Genomic DNA, 17,666 nt, shown 5'->3' with positions numbered 1-17,666 from the left:
TAGCTCTGTGCTCTCTTTCTTAGGCTTAATGCTTCCTATGGGCATTCGCACCCACCTTGTGAGGAGGTGGCAGTGTGAGGGGGGCAGCCAGTTCCCCTTTCTGGGGCATCCCCTTCCTTCTCCCATCTCACAGGTTGCCCCCTCTCAGCCCCACCCTGCCCCTGCTGTCAAAGTCGGTGATGTAATGAGGCGTAATGGAGTGAAGGAGAGGGCTGAGGATGAATGGACCCGTGCCTGAGCCATTCGACCCTTCCTTCAATTGAAAAGCCAGTCATGCTGGAGCAGTGCATTCTGGGCAAAGATCTGACCCCGGGCATATTGTTGACCTGTCTTGTGGCTGTGTAACTTCAAAGTGAGGCAGTGTCCACTGCTCACTCCATCTTTCTTGTGAGCTGGGAAGACCCAGCCCTCTCCCAGGTGCCCGTGGGACAGTGCTCCAGAGAGTCAGGGAGGGAGGGGGTCGAGATGGCCCTTCGGCACTGAAGTACAGCCCTTCCACTTCCCCCGAACTTTGGGGGTCTCCACCGTGGAATGATGGGCTGAGTAGAAGCTATGCTGTGCATTTATGCATGAAGCGGGGGCGGGCTGGGGAAGGATGCAGTTCTCCCCACAGCGCAGCCATTTCTAGATAGAGCTGAGCCGCCTGAGGAGCAGACCATTTGCCAGCCAGCATTTCCTACTGGAAACCCACCGTGCTGAGGAGAGACCCAGACCAGTGGAGAACCTCCATGCTCCCAATTCTACAGAAAGCCCCTGCCACCTTCCCTGGACTTGGTCACTTAGTGCTCCCTGTGCTGGCTAACCAGCAGATCTTCACGACTAGCCAAACACCGGACAATCCGGTACTGATGACCACTGCCACGTGTCCTAGATCTGAGTGAGCTTAGCATGCCGGACCTGGAGGCGGGCCCAGGGGGTCATCCAGCCCGGAATCTCGTCCTTGCGGATAACAGAATCAAGACACAGAGAAGTCAAGACACAGCTAGTCAAGGGCAGAGCCAGGATGTGAAACAAGGTCTCCTCATTCCCAGCTCGGTGTTCTTTCTGCTCCGTTCCGCCACCGCCTCAGCATCTGGCCACGCCAGGGGAAGGAGATGCGACTTGTGAGAAGAAACCTAACCTCTTTGGGTCCACACCGGGTACTTACTCCTAACTCCAGGTGGTAGTCTCTCTGCTTGCAGCATCCACGTGAATGAAATCACAACCGAGGGTTTCCCTGGTGAAATATTTTAAATACATGAATGCCTGGTTGTTGAGCCCGCTGTGACCTCTGACTCAAGTGTTTCCTAACCAGAAGGTGACACGAGATGATTACTAATGCTTGCATTCGACACACCTTTACTTTAGGAATTGTACTCTTTTCTGCCAGGACCTTTGATGTCGGTGCAAGGTACATTGTAATTGCCGGCTTCTCCCCTGGGGAAGCATGCCACCTAAACTATCTGATTGGTAGGCCAGTTCAGAGGAGAAAAACGAAATGGCTACAAAGAGTACCTTTTTTTCTCTATGTAATACCCCAAAGAGAAGTCACACGGAGCGTAACTGTTAATCCGGGACAAATGAAGAAGACACGCTCGCTCCCCTGCCAGCCCCTGATTTTTTCTATGAAGGTAAACAGAGGAGGGAGTTGGGGTCCGTGGACGATGGGAAAGTGAATGGTTCTAGCAGGCTTATCATGGCGGCTCTGAAATAGGAAAGAACTGACCCTGGCACACAGGGCAGCTGTGTTCCAGTAAGCCCTCTTATTGTTCTGAAATGGGTCACGTTCCAACAGATTGAAAAATCTCCGGAAGCTGATCTAAACTTGGTGCTCTATGATAAAAACGCCTTGGAGAAGGCTGCTGGTCAACCCGGGCTCTGTGTGTGGTGAAATCAATGATACGCAGCACCGGGCAGGAGTGCTCAGAGAGAAGAGGGCCACAGCCCCCGCCAGAGAAGGATGCTCGCTGTGGCTTAATCAATTTCTACTCAGGAAAACATCCCAGCAGGGAAAAATACCTTTTCAGTTAGTTTGTTCCCCTCAACCTTATTTTAAAACCCCAAACAAGCGAGCAAGTATGGTGCCCTCTTATTCTCATTAATAAATAAGGAACGATCACAGCGCTTGAAACTCTTCTAAGAAAGGTACAATATAAATAGAGAGCGCTTTACAGAGACGATGCCATTTATCTGCCCGGGAGCTGGAGAATAAGATTTCTTTATGTACTATACAAATGGGAGAAACAGGTTCCAGGGGCAAGGTTCTTGCTCAGTGTCTAGCACAGAACCGAGGAGGCGAGCTGGGAGCTCTAAGGATGACTGAGGGGGATAAACGTTCAAGTACGATGCATCACGTGAGCCCAAAGAGGGTTTACTTCATATCTACCTGGTAGGCTTTTAGATGCATTTTTGTTAAAGATTCTCAAACTGTGGGTGCTAAAAGTGTAGGTGAAATCCTAAGTTGCCAAGATCAATGTCATTTTCAGCTTCTTCATACAGAGAACTGATCAGCTGAGCGGAAAATGGTAGGATAATGAGTGGGGGAGGGGCAGTCTCGGGAGCTTGGTGTGTGAGGTCAAGAAAAAAGTAAGCCCAAAGGATAGGAATCAATGTATTCTCTTTTCGTTTTCCATATACTGTTACTTTCCTTTCCTTCACTGTCTCATCAAATATTCATTTTCAAGGTCTTGATTCCACTTTATCTTTCTTTCTTTTGTAGTCTGGACTAGTGAGTCAGGGTTTTCAAAGAAACGGGACTTGGAATCAATTATTTGGCTTAATTAGGTTGTATTCATCATGGAGTGATTCTGGAACCGAGTCCCGGCACCCCCGTGCCACTCTGCACCCACCCCCAACTCCAGCTGCCTCTGGCCGGTTGCTTCCGGTTTGCGTGGACAGACCAGCCCAGTTATAATGCCGGTTATCTTTCTGAGGTGGTGCGACGTGAGGGCTCACTGGCTCCACTAGTCATCATTTAAGGGTCCGAGTTTCCAGAAGAGCAGAGATGACAGGAGCCTACCGCCTCATTTACCAACCAGGAAACGGGAAACCAGAAGAGGCAGTGAGTTGCCTGAAGCCCTGCAGCCTATCAGGGACCTCTCAGCTTACGTGTCCCTCCCTCTAATGCATTCTGAACACTTCAGTGTATTTATTCTACTCTTAACGTATCTCCAATGGATTTAAAAATGGGGGAGGGGGCAAGGCACCCTCCCTTGGTTGATTCAACCCTGCATTCAAGTGAGGTACCAGGTGTGGTCTCTGGGCACCTACTGTTCTGTCTAGGAGCTGCCTCCTGAGTAGACAGAGGCTGGTCGTGGGTACCGCACCTACACCCTGCAGACAGAGCCTTCTGGATAAGAGGAGGCAGAAGATCTCCTGGGGGAAAGGAGCCGGGGAGGTGAGGGATGGGACTGGCCTCAGTCATTTAAGCTTCACAGAAGCTGTGGTAGAATCAAGGAAACCACAAGACAGAAACATGAGGCCTCAGATGACCAAGAACTTTGTGTCTATGACTTACTTCTCCACACTGGCCTTGAAGACATGCCTACCTGAGTAGGTAAATCAATTAGCTTGGCTCCTAGAACCTTCTATCCCCCACATGATTCCACATGTCCAAATACCCTCAGCTCCCAGTCTCTCTTAAGACACCTCACACTGCAGGGGCGCCTGGGTGGCTCAGTCGGTTAAGCATCCACTTTGGCTCAGGTCACGATCGCACGGTTTGTGAGTTCAAGCCCTGAGTCAGGCTCTGTGCTGTCAGCTTGGAGCCTGGAGCCTGCTTCGGCTTCTGTGTCTCCCTCTCTCTCTGCCCTTCCCCCCTGCACTGTCTCTCTCTCTGTCTCTCAAAATAAATAAAACATTTAAAAAAATTAAAAAAAAAAAAAAGACACTTCACACTGCTCTGGGGTGGAAATAGGTGGAAACAGACCTGTCCACCCCAAAAAGAAAAGGGAGCTGGGAGGTCCTCTGGGTTTGGCTCCCACACCTTTCCTATGTCACAGAGCCTAAAGAAAGGATTACAGTTGACCCTTGAACAACATCAGGATTAGGGGCACTGACCCTCCACACAGTCAAGAATCTGAGTATCGCTTTTTCCTCCCCCAAATCTTAACTACTCACGTTCTGTTGACTGGAAGCCTTACCGATAACATAAACAGTCAATTAACACATATTTTGTATGTTATAGGAATTCTATACTGTATTCTTACAATAAAGTAAGCTAGAGAGAAAAATGTTATTAGGAAAGTCATCTGGGTGGAGCTCCGGGGTGGCTCAGTCGGTTGAGCATCCGACTTCGGCTCAGGTCATGATCCCGAAGTTCATGAGTTCGAGCCCCACGTCGGGCTCTGTGCTGACAGCTCAGAGCCTGGAGCCTGCTTCCGATTCTGTGTCTCCCTCTCTCTCGGCCCCTCCCCTGCTTGCTGTCTCTCCATCTCTCTTGAAGATAAATAAACGTTAAAAAAATTTTTTTTTTTAAATAAAGTCATCAGGGAGAGAAAATGCATTTACAGTACTGTACTGTATTTGTATATATAAAAAAAAGTCCACACCTAAGTGGACCCACACAGTTCAAACCGTGTTGTTCAAAGGTCAACTGTACTGTTTTTAAGGTGACTGCTTTTCAGCTGAGGGGCCACATGGTGTAAGGGTTAAAGCTTTATTTTTTTCATTAGATTTTCCAACTTTATGCTCTAGACTTTCTAGGCTTGAAGGCTAGGATGAACAAGCAATCACCTGCTGTTTAGGATACGGAATGGGTATGAGATACTCAAAATAAGGTTTAAAGCTCACCTGGCGACCCCCACATCTCAACCCATTTGAGAAAAAGCAGGCCTGGGAGCCATCAGGGTGATACATAGCAGGATCTTACATTGGCAGAGTTTGGCGGAGGGGAAGCCAACTGTCAATGTCACTGGAAGGGACATTTTCTTTGCAGTTAAGAGAAATGATTGGCTCCAGATTATTATATAGCAAGGCCAAAGGGGCCAAGATTGGAGCCCAGGGCTCAGGACTCCTGGGCAGTGCTCCATCCATCATATCTCTGTTAGGATGCGGTCACACAGTGTGCCGCCTTGAAGCCACACTCCGTCCAACAACGGGAGAACCAGCATTCGTGGTGGCAGGATCTGATCTCTGGCCATCTGCATCCAGGCAATGAAGACTGCCTTGGGACCACCTGGCTAGAGCCTCAGGGAACCTAGTGCTTCCATGGCCACGTTCTGATCTCAGCCTCTTGGGGCTTTCTCCCAAAGGACTGACTTGGCCCCGGGGGCTTCGTGAAAGCATTCTGGGCCTGGCACAGTGGAGCTGCTGGGAAGGCTTCCTCCAAGTTCTAATTTTCCGTTTAGAACTCAGTGTCGCTTTCAATATGCTCGACATCAGAGGCTTTTTGTCAGGCAGCTTCCCACTGTCCTCCTCCATTTCCTTCCTGCCTGTTCCGCACTGGGTGAGAAGCACGTAGCCCCCGCACACCCCGGGAAGGACCCACGAAGGCGAGGTCGTACAGCCGCCGACTGCCATTCTCCAGCCCACGCTGCCATGCGGCAAACTTGCCAAGGGCCAAGCACGACCTCACCCACCTCTTTGAAGGATTTCTTTACCTCCACCAAGGAGTGCCAGTGTGCAATGGGCTTCCGTGGGTACGCCAGCATCTCGTTCCAGTGGTCCCTGCCCAGGCCTTCGGCATTGATCCCCACACGACACACTCCTATGATCTCATTGTGGCCCACTCTGAGGGAGAAAGAAAGGGCCTGGCGCTGGTGACCAGACACGCTGTCAGAAAGGGGGGTCCTGGGGGCTGGGATTCTGCCCAGAGATCTAACTCAGAATGCTGAGCTCTGAAAACAGATGCTTGGCAGGGCCTCGGGGTGCCGGCGGCAGTGAAACTTTGCCCACCCTCCTTGGGTGGACACTGACACAGAGAGATGAGAAAAAGGTGACAAACTGCTTTGGAATCACAGGAAATGGTGGGCAGATGGCCGGACTTTAGGGAATGGGAGAGTTTAAGTCTCGTCCCTTATTGGACTCTGCTAGGACATCACAGCCTTGCTTGAGATCTCAGCATTTGGAAATAAATCACCCCGCTCTGAGTACTCTTTCTCCATACCCCCAAAGGCTAGAATGTGATTGATTCACTCAGCAAGAACATTAATCACCACTCAACTATGTTCAGCGAGCACCTACTATGCCTGAGAACTTGTGCTAAAAATCCTGGATGAAGGGTTTACTGCATGTTTTTTTTTTTCCTTCCTTCAGCTGGAGTGACACCTGGAGAGAAGGTGTCACGGTGGCTGGGGTGGTTGGAAAATATTTTTGAGCCGGCCCTGATGGAAGAGAGGATTTGGATAAGTGGAAGAGAAGAAATATATCCAAGAAAGGGGAAATTAAGTTGGATAAATATGTTGGGTCCAGATTCTGGAAGGCCTTGAGAAGCTAGGGGAAGAGCCTATATAACAGGAGCCATTGGTGGTTCTTGAGAAGGGTAGGTGCCAAAGAAAGTAGTCTTTTAGGAAGGCGTGCTTCTAGTGTGTTGGCAGGATTGAGCCAGGGCGTGATGGAGGCAGGGGGCAGCTGGGACGCTGCACAGCCATCCCTGAGTGGGAGTGGTAGCAGCACCAGAAATGGAGAGGAGGGAGGCATTTTAGAGGACAGATGACAGGACTTGGTGGCAGGGGGAGCAACAGGAGTAGTCAGGGGCAAATTAAGGGAAACTAACGGGTAGATTGGCCCTTGATGGAAATGGGCCCTGCTGGGAAGCAAAACTTGAGCTTCTGCTCAGGGGAATCCACACTCTTCCTCAAACTTCTGCACCCTTCTTGGGTGGAGCCATATTTGAGGCCAATGGGATCCCGAGCCCTGAACCACAGGGTCCAAGGTCAGGACACCCTGTGCTGCATTGGTGTGGGCGTGAGGGGCAGGGAATCGTGGCCCTCTGGGACCAGCACCTACCGATCGTAATCCATAACCGAGATGAGCAGGTTGACTTGATCCATGTTCTCTGGGGGGATGTCAAAGATGATGGCTTCATTGTAGACAGGGTTGAGAGTGTTCTTCTTTATGGTCGTTTTCTTCTTCTTCAGTCTCCTCCCATCACAAAGCAGGGACACTTTGACATATGGATCTGTGCCAGTGGAGGGGTGATGGGAAGGGAAAGGGGCATGTTAGGGAGCATGTTAACCAGATGTCCTCGAACATCATTTGCAGCAGAGAGACGGAAGCCACAGACCTACTGTTGCTCATCAGATGGTATCAGTGGGTTGTTAAGATAATTAAACCACCTTGTATTTATGTAGCACACCTGTCTCTGAGGACACTTCGTGCTTAATAAACACAGAGTCTTTAGCGACCTCAGGATTATTGGGAGAGTGCCTAATGGACTTTCACTAATGGTGAAGCTGGCCTCAAATCAGACAGGACACCTGCCCATGGGTATGCAGATCACGGCCCTAAATCTCAGCTCCGTGATGGCCGGCTTGCTCCAAAGGGTGGTGAAGCTGAACGAGGCACTCGGTTCCTTTCCCCGACTTGGAGTCCTTTTCTCTGGGGGTTTGTCAGCATTATTAGCCAAAGGATAAGGGAGTAAAAATAGATGTCGATGACACCCAAGGAGTAGCAGCGTGTCAGAGTAAATGAACAGCGACAATCACAACGCTGGTCCTGTCCTCCCCACCTGACAACAGGATTATGGGTCTCATTGTCCCAACAAGCTCATTTCCAGCTGGCATCAAGAAAGGCCCTGCTGTCTGCTTCCTCGGAAGCCCTTTCCTGCCCACTTCTGGGCAGAGGAGGAGGATGGGGCTGTGGCGGGGGCCGTGAGTAAGGCGGCTTCCTGAGATTCAGGGCAACCAGTTGACATTTCACTTCTCAGGGGGATCTTGGATTCTCTCCATCCCCAGAGGAGATGTCTTTTTACTGAACCTCCATGTGTCTCCCATCCCTGTCTCTTCTTTTGTTTTCTGAATAGGTATTTTGTGGTCATCCTTCTACCCTGAAATTTTCAACTCATCCAAGTGAAGCGACACCTATTGTATCTCATAGCACAGGTGTCTTAGACACCATCATAATTGTTATTTATGCCGCACAGCTCAAGAAATGGGAGGGCAAGTCACAGGTAATAACAGCTTTTGAGACGCTGATGTGCCGAGACACCTTCTTGCCCAGAAGCCAGGGTTCATGTGAATCTGTCAGCAGCTGTGGGCCAACCAGCCACTGCCTGGCGCCTTGATGCACAGGCATGCAGTTCTATCTCATGGGCACCTGAGCACCCACCAGGCCTTCACGCTCCCTGGGCATCGCTCAGGGGGCAGCTGGGGCACCTCACCATGCAGAAGCTTGAGAGAGCCGACTAACCAATGTGACAGCGGCAGCTATGCCTTAACCTTGGGGGCACTTAGGTTTATGGGGGCTCTGGGGGGACCATGATTAAACAGTAGGTGTTTAATCAACCCGCCGTCTCCAGTGACCTGTTTGGAAGGGCCCTCTCTTGGGGATGTTTTCAGTAAAAAGGAAGGCAGAGTTCCTAGAACCTCCTTGAGACAGCTTTCTGGTTTCTATAGGCTCTGTTGTCTAGGGATGTGCCCAGGACAGTGTTCAGGTCCAGGCAGTCAGGTAGGAAAGCTTGCCCCAAGACCTGTTGTTAACGTGGCAACTTCTAGACTCCATAAGGTATATGCTGCCCTGGAAAGTGTCTTCAGGCTTGAGGCTGTTCAAGTGCTGGCTTGTTGCCTGCCACGCCCATTTCCATGTACCTCCTAGACAACAGATTCCCATGTCACCAGGCTTGGAAAAATATGGCAGAGCCACCTGTCCCAATGGCCACTAGGCAAATGCTTATTACCGACTGGGAGATTCTCAGCTTCTTTCCCCAACTCTGTTTACCCCTCTGAGGTATGTCCATTTACAAATTTCAGTGGGTGTATTTCCCTTGAAGAAATCATCAATCTTATGACCGTCCAAGAGGCTAAGCAGAGAGATGACTGTTCCTTTGGATTCTCTGGGGCAAAAATTTGTGGCTTCTAGTGGAGTGCTGGCTCCACAAGACCTTGGAAGTTGTTTCCTCTCTAGCAGCCTCTGATGTTCTGTGCAGCTGAGGGAGAGAGCACGAAGGCTGGCAGTGTATTTCAGCCTCATTGTCGTGAGGGCCATCATAGTCCAGCATTTACCAGACACTGTGCTGAGATTTATGTACATCATGTGTTTTAAACTTCTCCCCACCCCCATAAAATATTTATCATCTTCACCCCCTTTTATAGGTAGGGGAATTGAGGCGAGAGAGATTAAGGAACTTGCCTCAGGTTTGAACCTAGGTCTGTCTGTCTGCAAAGTTTACATTTTAAACCACTAGACTCCAATCAGTACAGACCGGATGTGGTGGAGATGGGTGGGTTTTGTGGCATCCGGACCCTTATTATTATTGTGTTATTTTCATTGTCATCATTGCAGTGTATGGGCTTAGAGAATTGGTTCATGACTGGTTAAATCAAGGAGAATAGGAAGACCCATGGGTTCAGGGGTCGATGGCATAGAAATCAAGAACAGGCAATAAGCTCTATTCGCCCCCTGGTTTAGTCCAGTATCAAAGCAGTCTGAGCTGACGGCAACCTCAAACTCATCCTCAAAAACAGGAGATCTAGTCTGAGAGGCCCCTGCCACGTATGCCCCCACGGTATCACCCGCTGACAAGGCTCCTCATGCTACATATTCATTCAGTCACTCATTCAAAACATATTTATGCAATGCCTATTGTGTTGCCATGCACCGTTCCAGACATTGGCTTACATCTGTGAACCAAATAGACAGAAATCTCTGACAAAAGGAGGACCCCTGAATGTTCCGCGTCAAGTTGAGATTTAATGCCAGATTCTGAACCCAGGTGGAAAAGAGGGTCAGTTGCGAGAGGGGGATTAGGATTTGGTGTGAGAAAAAAATCTCTCCCCCACAACCTTCTGATGTGGAACGGCCATTATGATTACCTCAGTGGCTTCAGCATAAGCTCTCTCTCTAGCACATCAATTTAATTACACCAGAGAAGATAGTGTGGGGACTTAGGCAGCAAAATCCTATTTCCCTCAGCAGGCTGGAGAGTCCTCGGTGAATTCCTGTCCCTGGCACGCACTTATTTTGATATTAAAATGAAATCTACATCGGCTGTATTTTTGGAGGAAGCTGGCTTGCTGGGACCTAAGAGCTTTTCACATGTCGGGAGAGGCTCTTTAAGCTTCTCACCACAACTCCCCCCCACCGCCCCCTGCCCTGCAAAGTGCAGTGGTAGCTTCAGTGGAAGGAGAGGCATTAGGGTGGGTGCCATCTTGGGGAGCTTTTGGTCTGGAAGACATGAGTGCCGCCCAGAGACAGTGGAGGCTGGGAGCAGAGGCTCCGAAGGATTCAGAGCGGCAAGAAGTACACATTACTTCAGTGTTTTCCAACCGTCTTTCCTCAAAGCCTCATTTTTTGGGGTCTAATACCTCATCTTCTTCCACCTACACCAGGTTGCACCTGGGCACAGATGTTCGCAGCTGGACTGTCCCCTCTTTATGGCCCCTGTGACAATACTAAGTTTTTCCAGGAAACAAATAATTAATGGATAAAAGCAAAAATCTCCCGTATACTCCCAACCCAGGTTCAGAGGCACCTCTGGAGTGGTTTTCCACTGGAAACCAGATTCATCACAAGCGCCTCTTGGGTGATGGGTCTTGGAAAACAAGCCTTTTCCTCCATTTGTAACTCTGAGCGCAGCTCAGACTGTTCTGTAAGTCTGCTCTTTGGGACACTTCACCCCATTTCGCTTCTCGGGCTAATTTGAGCAGATGGGGGAAGGAGGCTCCTGGGACCCACGCTACTCCTCTGCTTTATCAAAACTCAAATACCTTCTCTGGCAACAACGTTGTCATGGGAAAGGACCTGTCTCTATAGCTGCCCCAAGCAAGCATTTCCTCGGTTTCTGGAAGAGGACTCATGCTTCCTGCGCTTCTTAGCAGCTCTCCTGGCACTGAGGCTGGGGCCAGGAGCCCTGCAGAAAAAACTCAAATACAAATGCACTTTGCTTTTCAGTGGCCTCGCTCCTTTGACTAGGTCTTCGGGGCCGCCACAGGGCTGTGCGGACCTCCAAACATTTACACACTCAAACTTGACATAACCCTTCAAAGTCCTGGGGCCTCCTATAACTAGAAAAATTTTCCTTATTTATTTTTTTTCTCCTACTGTGTTTATTCCTTATTCTCCGCCTCCTCTGAGGAAAAGAGCGATGGGAGTAGCTAATATCTACTGAGTGCTTATTGCGTGTCTGGCACAACTGTAAGGACTTAACATGAATCAACACGTTTATCCTGAAAGCAAACTGTGTAAGTTCTTTTTTCAGATTAGAAAATCAAAGCATTACACAGCAAAGGAGTGGCAGAACTGGAATTCAAGTCCAGAGTTGGGGCTTCTCTTCTAAGAACACTGACGGTTCTGGGCACCCGCGTGGTTCAGTAGGTTGAGCGTCTGACTTTAGCTCAGGTCACGATCTCAGGGTTCATGTCGGGCTCTGTGCTGACAGCTCAGAGCCTGGAGCCTGCTTCGGATTCTGTGTCTCCCTCTCTGTCTGCCCCTTCCCACTCGTGCTCTCTGTCTCTGTCTCTCTCTCAAAAAGAAACATTTAAGAAAAAGAACACTGATAGTTCTCCCTTCTCTCTAAACACCTTTCCAAGTCCTAATGTCTGGGTGGCTGGAAGGCCACATGGCAGACGACTTGGGTAGGAGAGGTACCTGAATAGCCTGTAATGTCCATCGCCTTGAGGTTCCGACATTTGATCACCGTGAGGGTGAGCCTGCCTGCAGTGGGCAGGTAGCACAGCGAGAACATGATCTCTCCCAGGTCCACGCTTTCCTGCAAAGAAGCAGACGAGAGGGCAGATGAGGGGTGCACAGGCCCCTGGGGAAGTTGCTGCAGGCCACTCTGGGGCCCAGGAGAATGTTCTTCGAGGCAGACTGCCATGTCTGTCGGACCCAAGGGTCTGGCCTCCATGCTGGGAGTAGCTGGGACTAAACGATCACGATATCGCCTCTTCAGTAGAATTTGCCGCCTTCATTGTCCCTTCTGAATTCTGCTCGGATTCTGGAAGGACCTCAGGGTCCTGCTTTGTCCTGACTGGCCCTGCATGTGCCCCTCAGCTGCAGCCTCGGGACTAGCAGCCCCTCTGTGGCCCGGCCCTGTTCCCTTCCAGCTCGCCCTTCTGAGTCACTGGTCCCCTTGACTCCACACCCCAGCCCCCTGCCTGGCTCGTGGTCGTGACCGTGTCCTGCACAAGACCCACCTCGGCCATCCGGTGCTCTCTCCCAGCATGTCTGCTTCCAGCCCTCAGCTGAGCTGTTCCTCACCAGTCCCTCCGCTTCCTCGCCTCTCTGGAGACCCACTCAGCTCTCTCGCCTCCAGGCCTCAGTGTGGAAACACAAGGGATCGCGACCTCACTCTGGCCATTCTGGCCTTCTGGGAATTCTGGAATTCGAGCCCAGAGCTGGCCATGCTGCAGACCGAGGGGTGTACACTCCCCGTCCCAGGTTTGTGCCAGGTCTTGGATCCACCTTGTCCTTTTTCCTTAAATGTGGTCATCCTTCAAAAACGACCCCAGCAGAGTACACGCTCTCCTGTCTCTCCTATGGGTCCTAATCCTAGGAAGTTTCTGAGCAACAGGGAAGAGGAAAACTTCAAACAGGGTAAAGACGTTTGCCTGTCAGTTACACAGTTCTTTTCTGGACTGCTTCCTCTTCTTGCCCCCCACTTGATGAAGGAGAATGCTGTTGCTCTGAAACCTGCCCTGAGGCCCGGGGGCTGGCCTGGTGCCCCCCCCCCCCCCGCCCCAGGTGGAGGAGGAAGGCAGGGTTTGGGGGGGTGGCTCTGATCTCAGATGGGGCCATCCACTCCTTCAGTCATTCGTTCAGTCAACAAATGTTCGCTGAGCACCTGCTGTGTGCAGGGTGTTGTTCTGGGAAAGAACAAAATGCACAAAAACCCCTGCCCTCACGGAGCTTACATTTTTACTTGGGTAAAGGACAAGAAACAAAGGTAAATAAGTCAGTAAAAAGTACCAAGGAGAAGGGCGCCCGGGTGGCTCAGGGGGTTGAGCATCCAACTCTTGATTTCGGCTCAGGTCATGATCTCACAGTTCGTGGGTGTGAGCCCTTTGTCCAGCTCTGCGCTGACAGCTTGGGATTCTCTGTCTCCCACTCTCTCCGCTCCCCCTGCCCTCCCCCCCGCCCCCCAGTCATGCATGTGTTCTCTCTCTTAAAATAAATAAATAAAAACTTAAAAAAAAAAGTATCAAGGAGGAAAAAGTAAGGCAGGTAAAGGAGATAGCTAATGTTCATGGGGGAAGCCATAGCTCTTGACGTTTTAGACAGGCTGGCCAGGGAGGGCCTCCTTGAGGAGGGCACTTGTGAGAAGGAGAGAAGTCAAGGATGACAGCAAGGCTTTTGTCCCTTCTGACAAAGAACTCCCCTTGACTGTGCACTCCTAGAGACACCTGATACCTGGGCCCAACTGGAGAATAATGTAAGACACTCCCAACCCCTTCCCGAGCTTGTGGGCCCCATGCCTTCCTCTAGATGGAACCTTGCCCTAGCCCAAGATTTGTCTTGGTAATTTTACTCGCCCCACAATTAAATCCCAGAGTAGCAGAAGGAGGGGGTCTGGCTGGGGCAGAGCTGGACACCCTGGAGAGGCGGGACCCCCTCCAGCACACAGAACCCTGTGGCACCAAGGACCCAGCAACCCCAGACTAACACCCACCAGCTCCTGTGTTTGCAGGAACTGTGCAAGGCAGGGAGTGCTGTCACCATCCCCTCCACTTCGCAGACAGAGAGCTCAGGGTTCAAACTCCCATCTCAGAGCTCTGCCCAGGCTTACACAGCTGGTGGGAGACACAGCGGGACTCCTGACTCTTAGGAGAGTGCTCCTTACACTCGCTCCATTCTGGAGCACCTTCCAGCTCACTGAGGAAGTACCTCAGGGTGACCCTGGCTCCTCTAGACCTTACACCACAGCTTTCTGCAGCTGTCCATTTGTTTGTCAGTTCACGTTGACCAAGAACCTGCCGGAGGCACTGTGCTTTGTGGAGAGTAGAAAGTCCCCCCCCTCAACATGCACACGGTCTAGTAGGGTGTCACCAGTTAAAATAAGGTGCCAGGATCCCCACCTCCCTCAGGGGCGTCTCTTGTCTCCCTAGCCCTCTAGTCCAGGGAGGGAGGGAGACACAGGAAACGGCCCTGCGACATGGTGTTGAGGGAGCGTGATGGTCCCCTCCTGCAGCAGGTCCCCAGTGCACCTGGCTGAAAGTCTTATCTCTGACCAAGGCGCTGAGGTACGAGGGGGCCCCCAGTTCTCTTCATGTCCCATATAACCCTCCTCAGTTCATTCTTGCCCAAAGCTAGAGAAGCCTTTCCGACTCAGCAACAGCAATGAGAACTAACATTCCTGCGTGGCTACCATGCGCCAAGTCCTTCAAAGCCAAATGATCTCAGGAAGCCTTGCCACAGCCCTACGAGGTGCGTGCTCTTATTATCCCCACTGCAAACAGGAGAAAAGGACTGTTTGGTGAAGTTAAGTAGCTTGCCCGAGGTCACATGCCTAGTGAGTGCTCTGGTGCCAGATTTACACAGATGTGCTGCTGCTCAAACACCCCCAGTGGCTCCCCTTGTTCCATTTCTGGAATCAAAGCCCATCTTCTTAGCTTGCATTAAGGACCCTCAACAACGGGGTCTTGTCTTACTTCCTCACCTGATTATTTCTCCCTATTCTTCTAGGCCACTCCCCCTGCTCTACAAGACTGGTGGGCCTCTTCTTGTCTCTGTGTGGACAAACCTATGCATCTTGCAGGGGTCCTCGTCCAAGGTCCAGCCCACAGAGAGCATCTCTCCCCTCTGCCCCCCCAACACACCCCTGCAGCACCTTCTGCCCCTGAGCCCCTCAGACGCATTACCAAGTCCCCCTCTGCTGCCACCGTGCCCTCCCACTAGCATCTAGTGACTGGAGGCCCTTTGGGGCCAGGCTTTGCTTTACACCTACTCGAGCTTCAGAGGTGGCCAAGCATGAGAGGAGCTGCATGAATGCATGTAGAAACAGATGGTTGTATCTCAGCCAGGAGAGCCCCAGACGGAGTGGTCCTCAGTGCCAATGTTACAATAAAGGCAGGGCCTGAGAAAGAATCCTGTGGCCCCTCTGAAGGGAGCGGCTCCCCTACGATGTAAAGTGGCACTTTCGAGGGCTGTGTTGTTTGGGAGAGTCCAAGTGGATTTGTTTATGGCCTGGGGTGTGGGGCATCTCTCATGGTAAATGGAATCACTTGGGGCTCTATGCACTGGTCCCAAGGATGGCTCCTTCCTGGGGATCACCAACCTAGCAGGGTGCCCCTCTTCGGCAGGGGTGCCCTTTCTTGACAGGACTGTGGCAGCTGGGGAGCATGCGGGGGGCTGAGTCTGCGGCATGCTGTGGGGGCCCCTAACCCCAACCCTGGTCCCTGCTCCCAACTGTGAACTTCCTTCTCCATCACTGGTAAAGGGAACGGGCTAAGATTCCCCCCCCCCCCCCCCCCCGCCCATGACTTGCAGGAAGAGAGAAAAGAGAAGCCAAGAAGCTAGTTCCAGGACCTTCTGCTATGGGTGACTGAGCTTCATTGGGCCTGACCGCACATTGGCTGCTCTTGGCTCAACGGATCAAGGGAGATACTGTTCCCCTGCACACACACACACACACACACACACACACACACACACACACACTGCAGAGGACTGGCTTATCTGAGATATGAAAATAAATAGGTTACTTTTGAGTAAATAGAGGGATGGGGGCCAAGCAAACAGAGTCAGCACTTCCTGGCAGCCACCTCCCTCTCTGGAAAGCTGGGGCCCCAGCTTGGACCCTCGGGCCACCTTGCCAGATCCTGGCTCTGCCCCACCCCCTTTCTCTGGAGGCTTCAGCCCCATATCCTATGCTCCCCGCCAGCCTTTTATCCTCATTAGTGATGCTTGAGACTTTGGCTTTAATAAAACCAGGGTGACCAGGGGCTGTGGAACAGCTCACACTTTATTGTTTTCATCTTCACTTGCTGTCAGGGGAGGCTGCCTTAGGGCCCCTGATTGGTAATGCGCTCCCCAGTGATGGAGAGGTCACTGCTGTCCAGAAATTGGCAGAGACAGACTTGGCTCTCTCGACTACTAACCTATGGGCCGATAGGGCAGATCCGGACCCAGTAGCAGCTGGCTTTAAGTCCTGGCTGGTGTTTGGAGGGAGCAGACCTGCTTTCAGCATAGGGAGAGCCAGGGTGTGGGCTCCTGGAGAAGTCTGTCCTTAGGTGCAAACTGTCTGGGCAGTAAGATTCTCAAAGTCCCGTCCACTGCACACCATTGCTCTTGTCTGCAACAGCTCACTGAAGATTCCCTTCCCTTTGATGCACTCACATAGCTCCAGGCATAGAAGAGAATTCCTATCTGTGGGCTGCCCTGGGGAAAAGCACAAGTCAGGAGACTCCGGCTTTAATTCTTCAGCCACTAACAAGCCACAAGAGCTTGGGCACGTCATTTCACATCTCTAGGCTTCAATCTGTAAGATGAGATGATTGTTCTCAATGTTCTAGCCTTCAGATCTGTCCCTGCCAGCCAGAAAAGACCAAGGATTCACACTGAAAGACCTAACATCAGTATCGCCAGTTGGGAGGGTCCAAAGGTGCCTGACTGTGTCCACTGCCAGCCTCAAGGAATCCAGCAACTTCGTTTTGAGATCCAAATGCTCTCATTCCTTCAGTCCCTGCTGCCCCCATGTGTTTTTGTTCTTCTCCAGGGCTACCCTCCTTCTCTTCCTCCCAAAGAGGCAATGAGTGGTGTCAATGCCTCCACGTCTGTCTTGGGAATCCAGGCTGGGCAGAGTAAGAACCATGCTCCCCCATCTCTTAGAGAACACTTCTAGTCTGTTAATCATTAAGTGCCTTGTCTGAATCTCTCATCATCAGCAGAGAAGCATCCGCTACCCTTTCAGGAAAGCCACAGGAGACGTAAAAGGATCTCTGAAGCATGGGGCAGGAAGTGCTGTTAAGCTACCCTTGGGCAGGGGGGCCTGGAAGAGAGACAGGGTGGAAGCCAATCTGGCTCTGATGGGTAGAGAATAACATCTAGTGAGCAATCCCTCCTCGAAGGTCTGAGGCTTGGAATTGGTGGGGGAATCAGGGACGGAGGAGGGGGAGAGCTGAGTCAGGTGTGGAGGCGGGCACTTGGGGCTGGGCCATCTCCTCTGGGATCTGCCCCCAAAGTACCACAGACCTCCTCTTCCATAGCCCATGTCACCGCCATAACTTTCCTGTTGCTTGTGGGGATTATGTGACGAATCCTGTGTTCTCTTTAGATTGTGGGCTCTTTGGAGGCAGAAATGGTCTAGTCTTCCTCATCATCATACCTGCCATGTCTTACCCAGTGCCTGATACACAGTATGTGCTCAATAAATACTGGCTGATGAGCACAAGGTTGAGAATATGGATTTGGAGTCAGGCAGCTCTGGGTCCAAACTCTGGCTCTGATGTTTATGAGCAATGCAGTTTATTTAAGTCTTTCATTAAATTGAAAGTCTTTCAAAGTCTCAATTTCCTGATCTGTACAATGGGGCTAAATAACAGTACCTTCCTCTTAGGGTTGTTGTTAAGATTAAATGAACTAATTTGTGTAAA

General features: G+C 51.1%; 1 protein-coding gene across 7 annotated transcripts in view; it reads right to left on the bottom strand.

The window, feature by feature from the left end:
* SYT6 (synaptotagmin 6) overlaps positions 1 to 17,666 on the bottom strand; it is a 65,689-nt gene that overhangs the window by 7,427 nt on the left and 40,596 nt on the right. For 3 of the 7 annotated variants that reach the window (XM_060625483.3, XM_078451536.2, XM_078451537.2), the window contains exons 4-6: positions 11,725 to 11,845; positions 6,928 to 7,099; positions 3,894 to 5,709 (exon numbers count right to left, since the gene is read on the bottom strand). In XM_060625483.3, the coding sequence (XP_060481466.2) occupies positions 5,358 to 5,709; positions 6,928 to 7,099; positions 11,725 to 11,845 (645 nt within the window). In that variant the 3' untranslated portion in view covers positions 3,894 to 5,357. Of the gene's footprint in view, positions 1 to 1,147; positions 1,217 to 3,893; positions 5,710 to 6,927; positions 7,100 to 11,724; positions 11,846 to 17,666 lie in introns of those variants that run through there. The other 4 variants (XR_009607865.3, XR_009607864.3, XM_060625485.3 and 1 more) reach the window with 4 other exon arrangements.

The sequence above is a fragment of the Panthera onca genome, chromosome C1 (assembly GCF_046562875.1).
Source record: "Panthera onca isolate mPanOnc1 chromosome C1, mPanOnc1 haplotype 2, whole genome shotgun sequence".
Classification (NCBI taxonomy): Eukaryota; Metazoa; Chordata; class Mammalia; order Carnivora; family Felidae; genus Panthera; species Panthera onca.
This window is presented reverse-complemented; position numbering and strand designations above follow the sequence as displayed.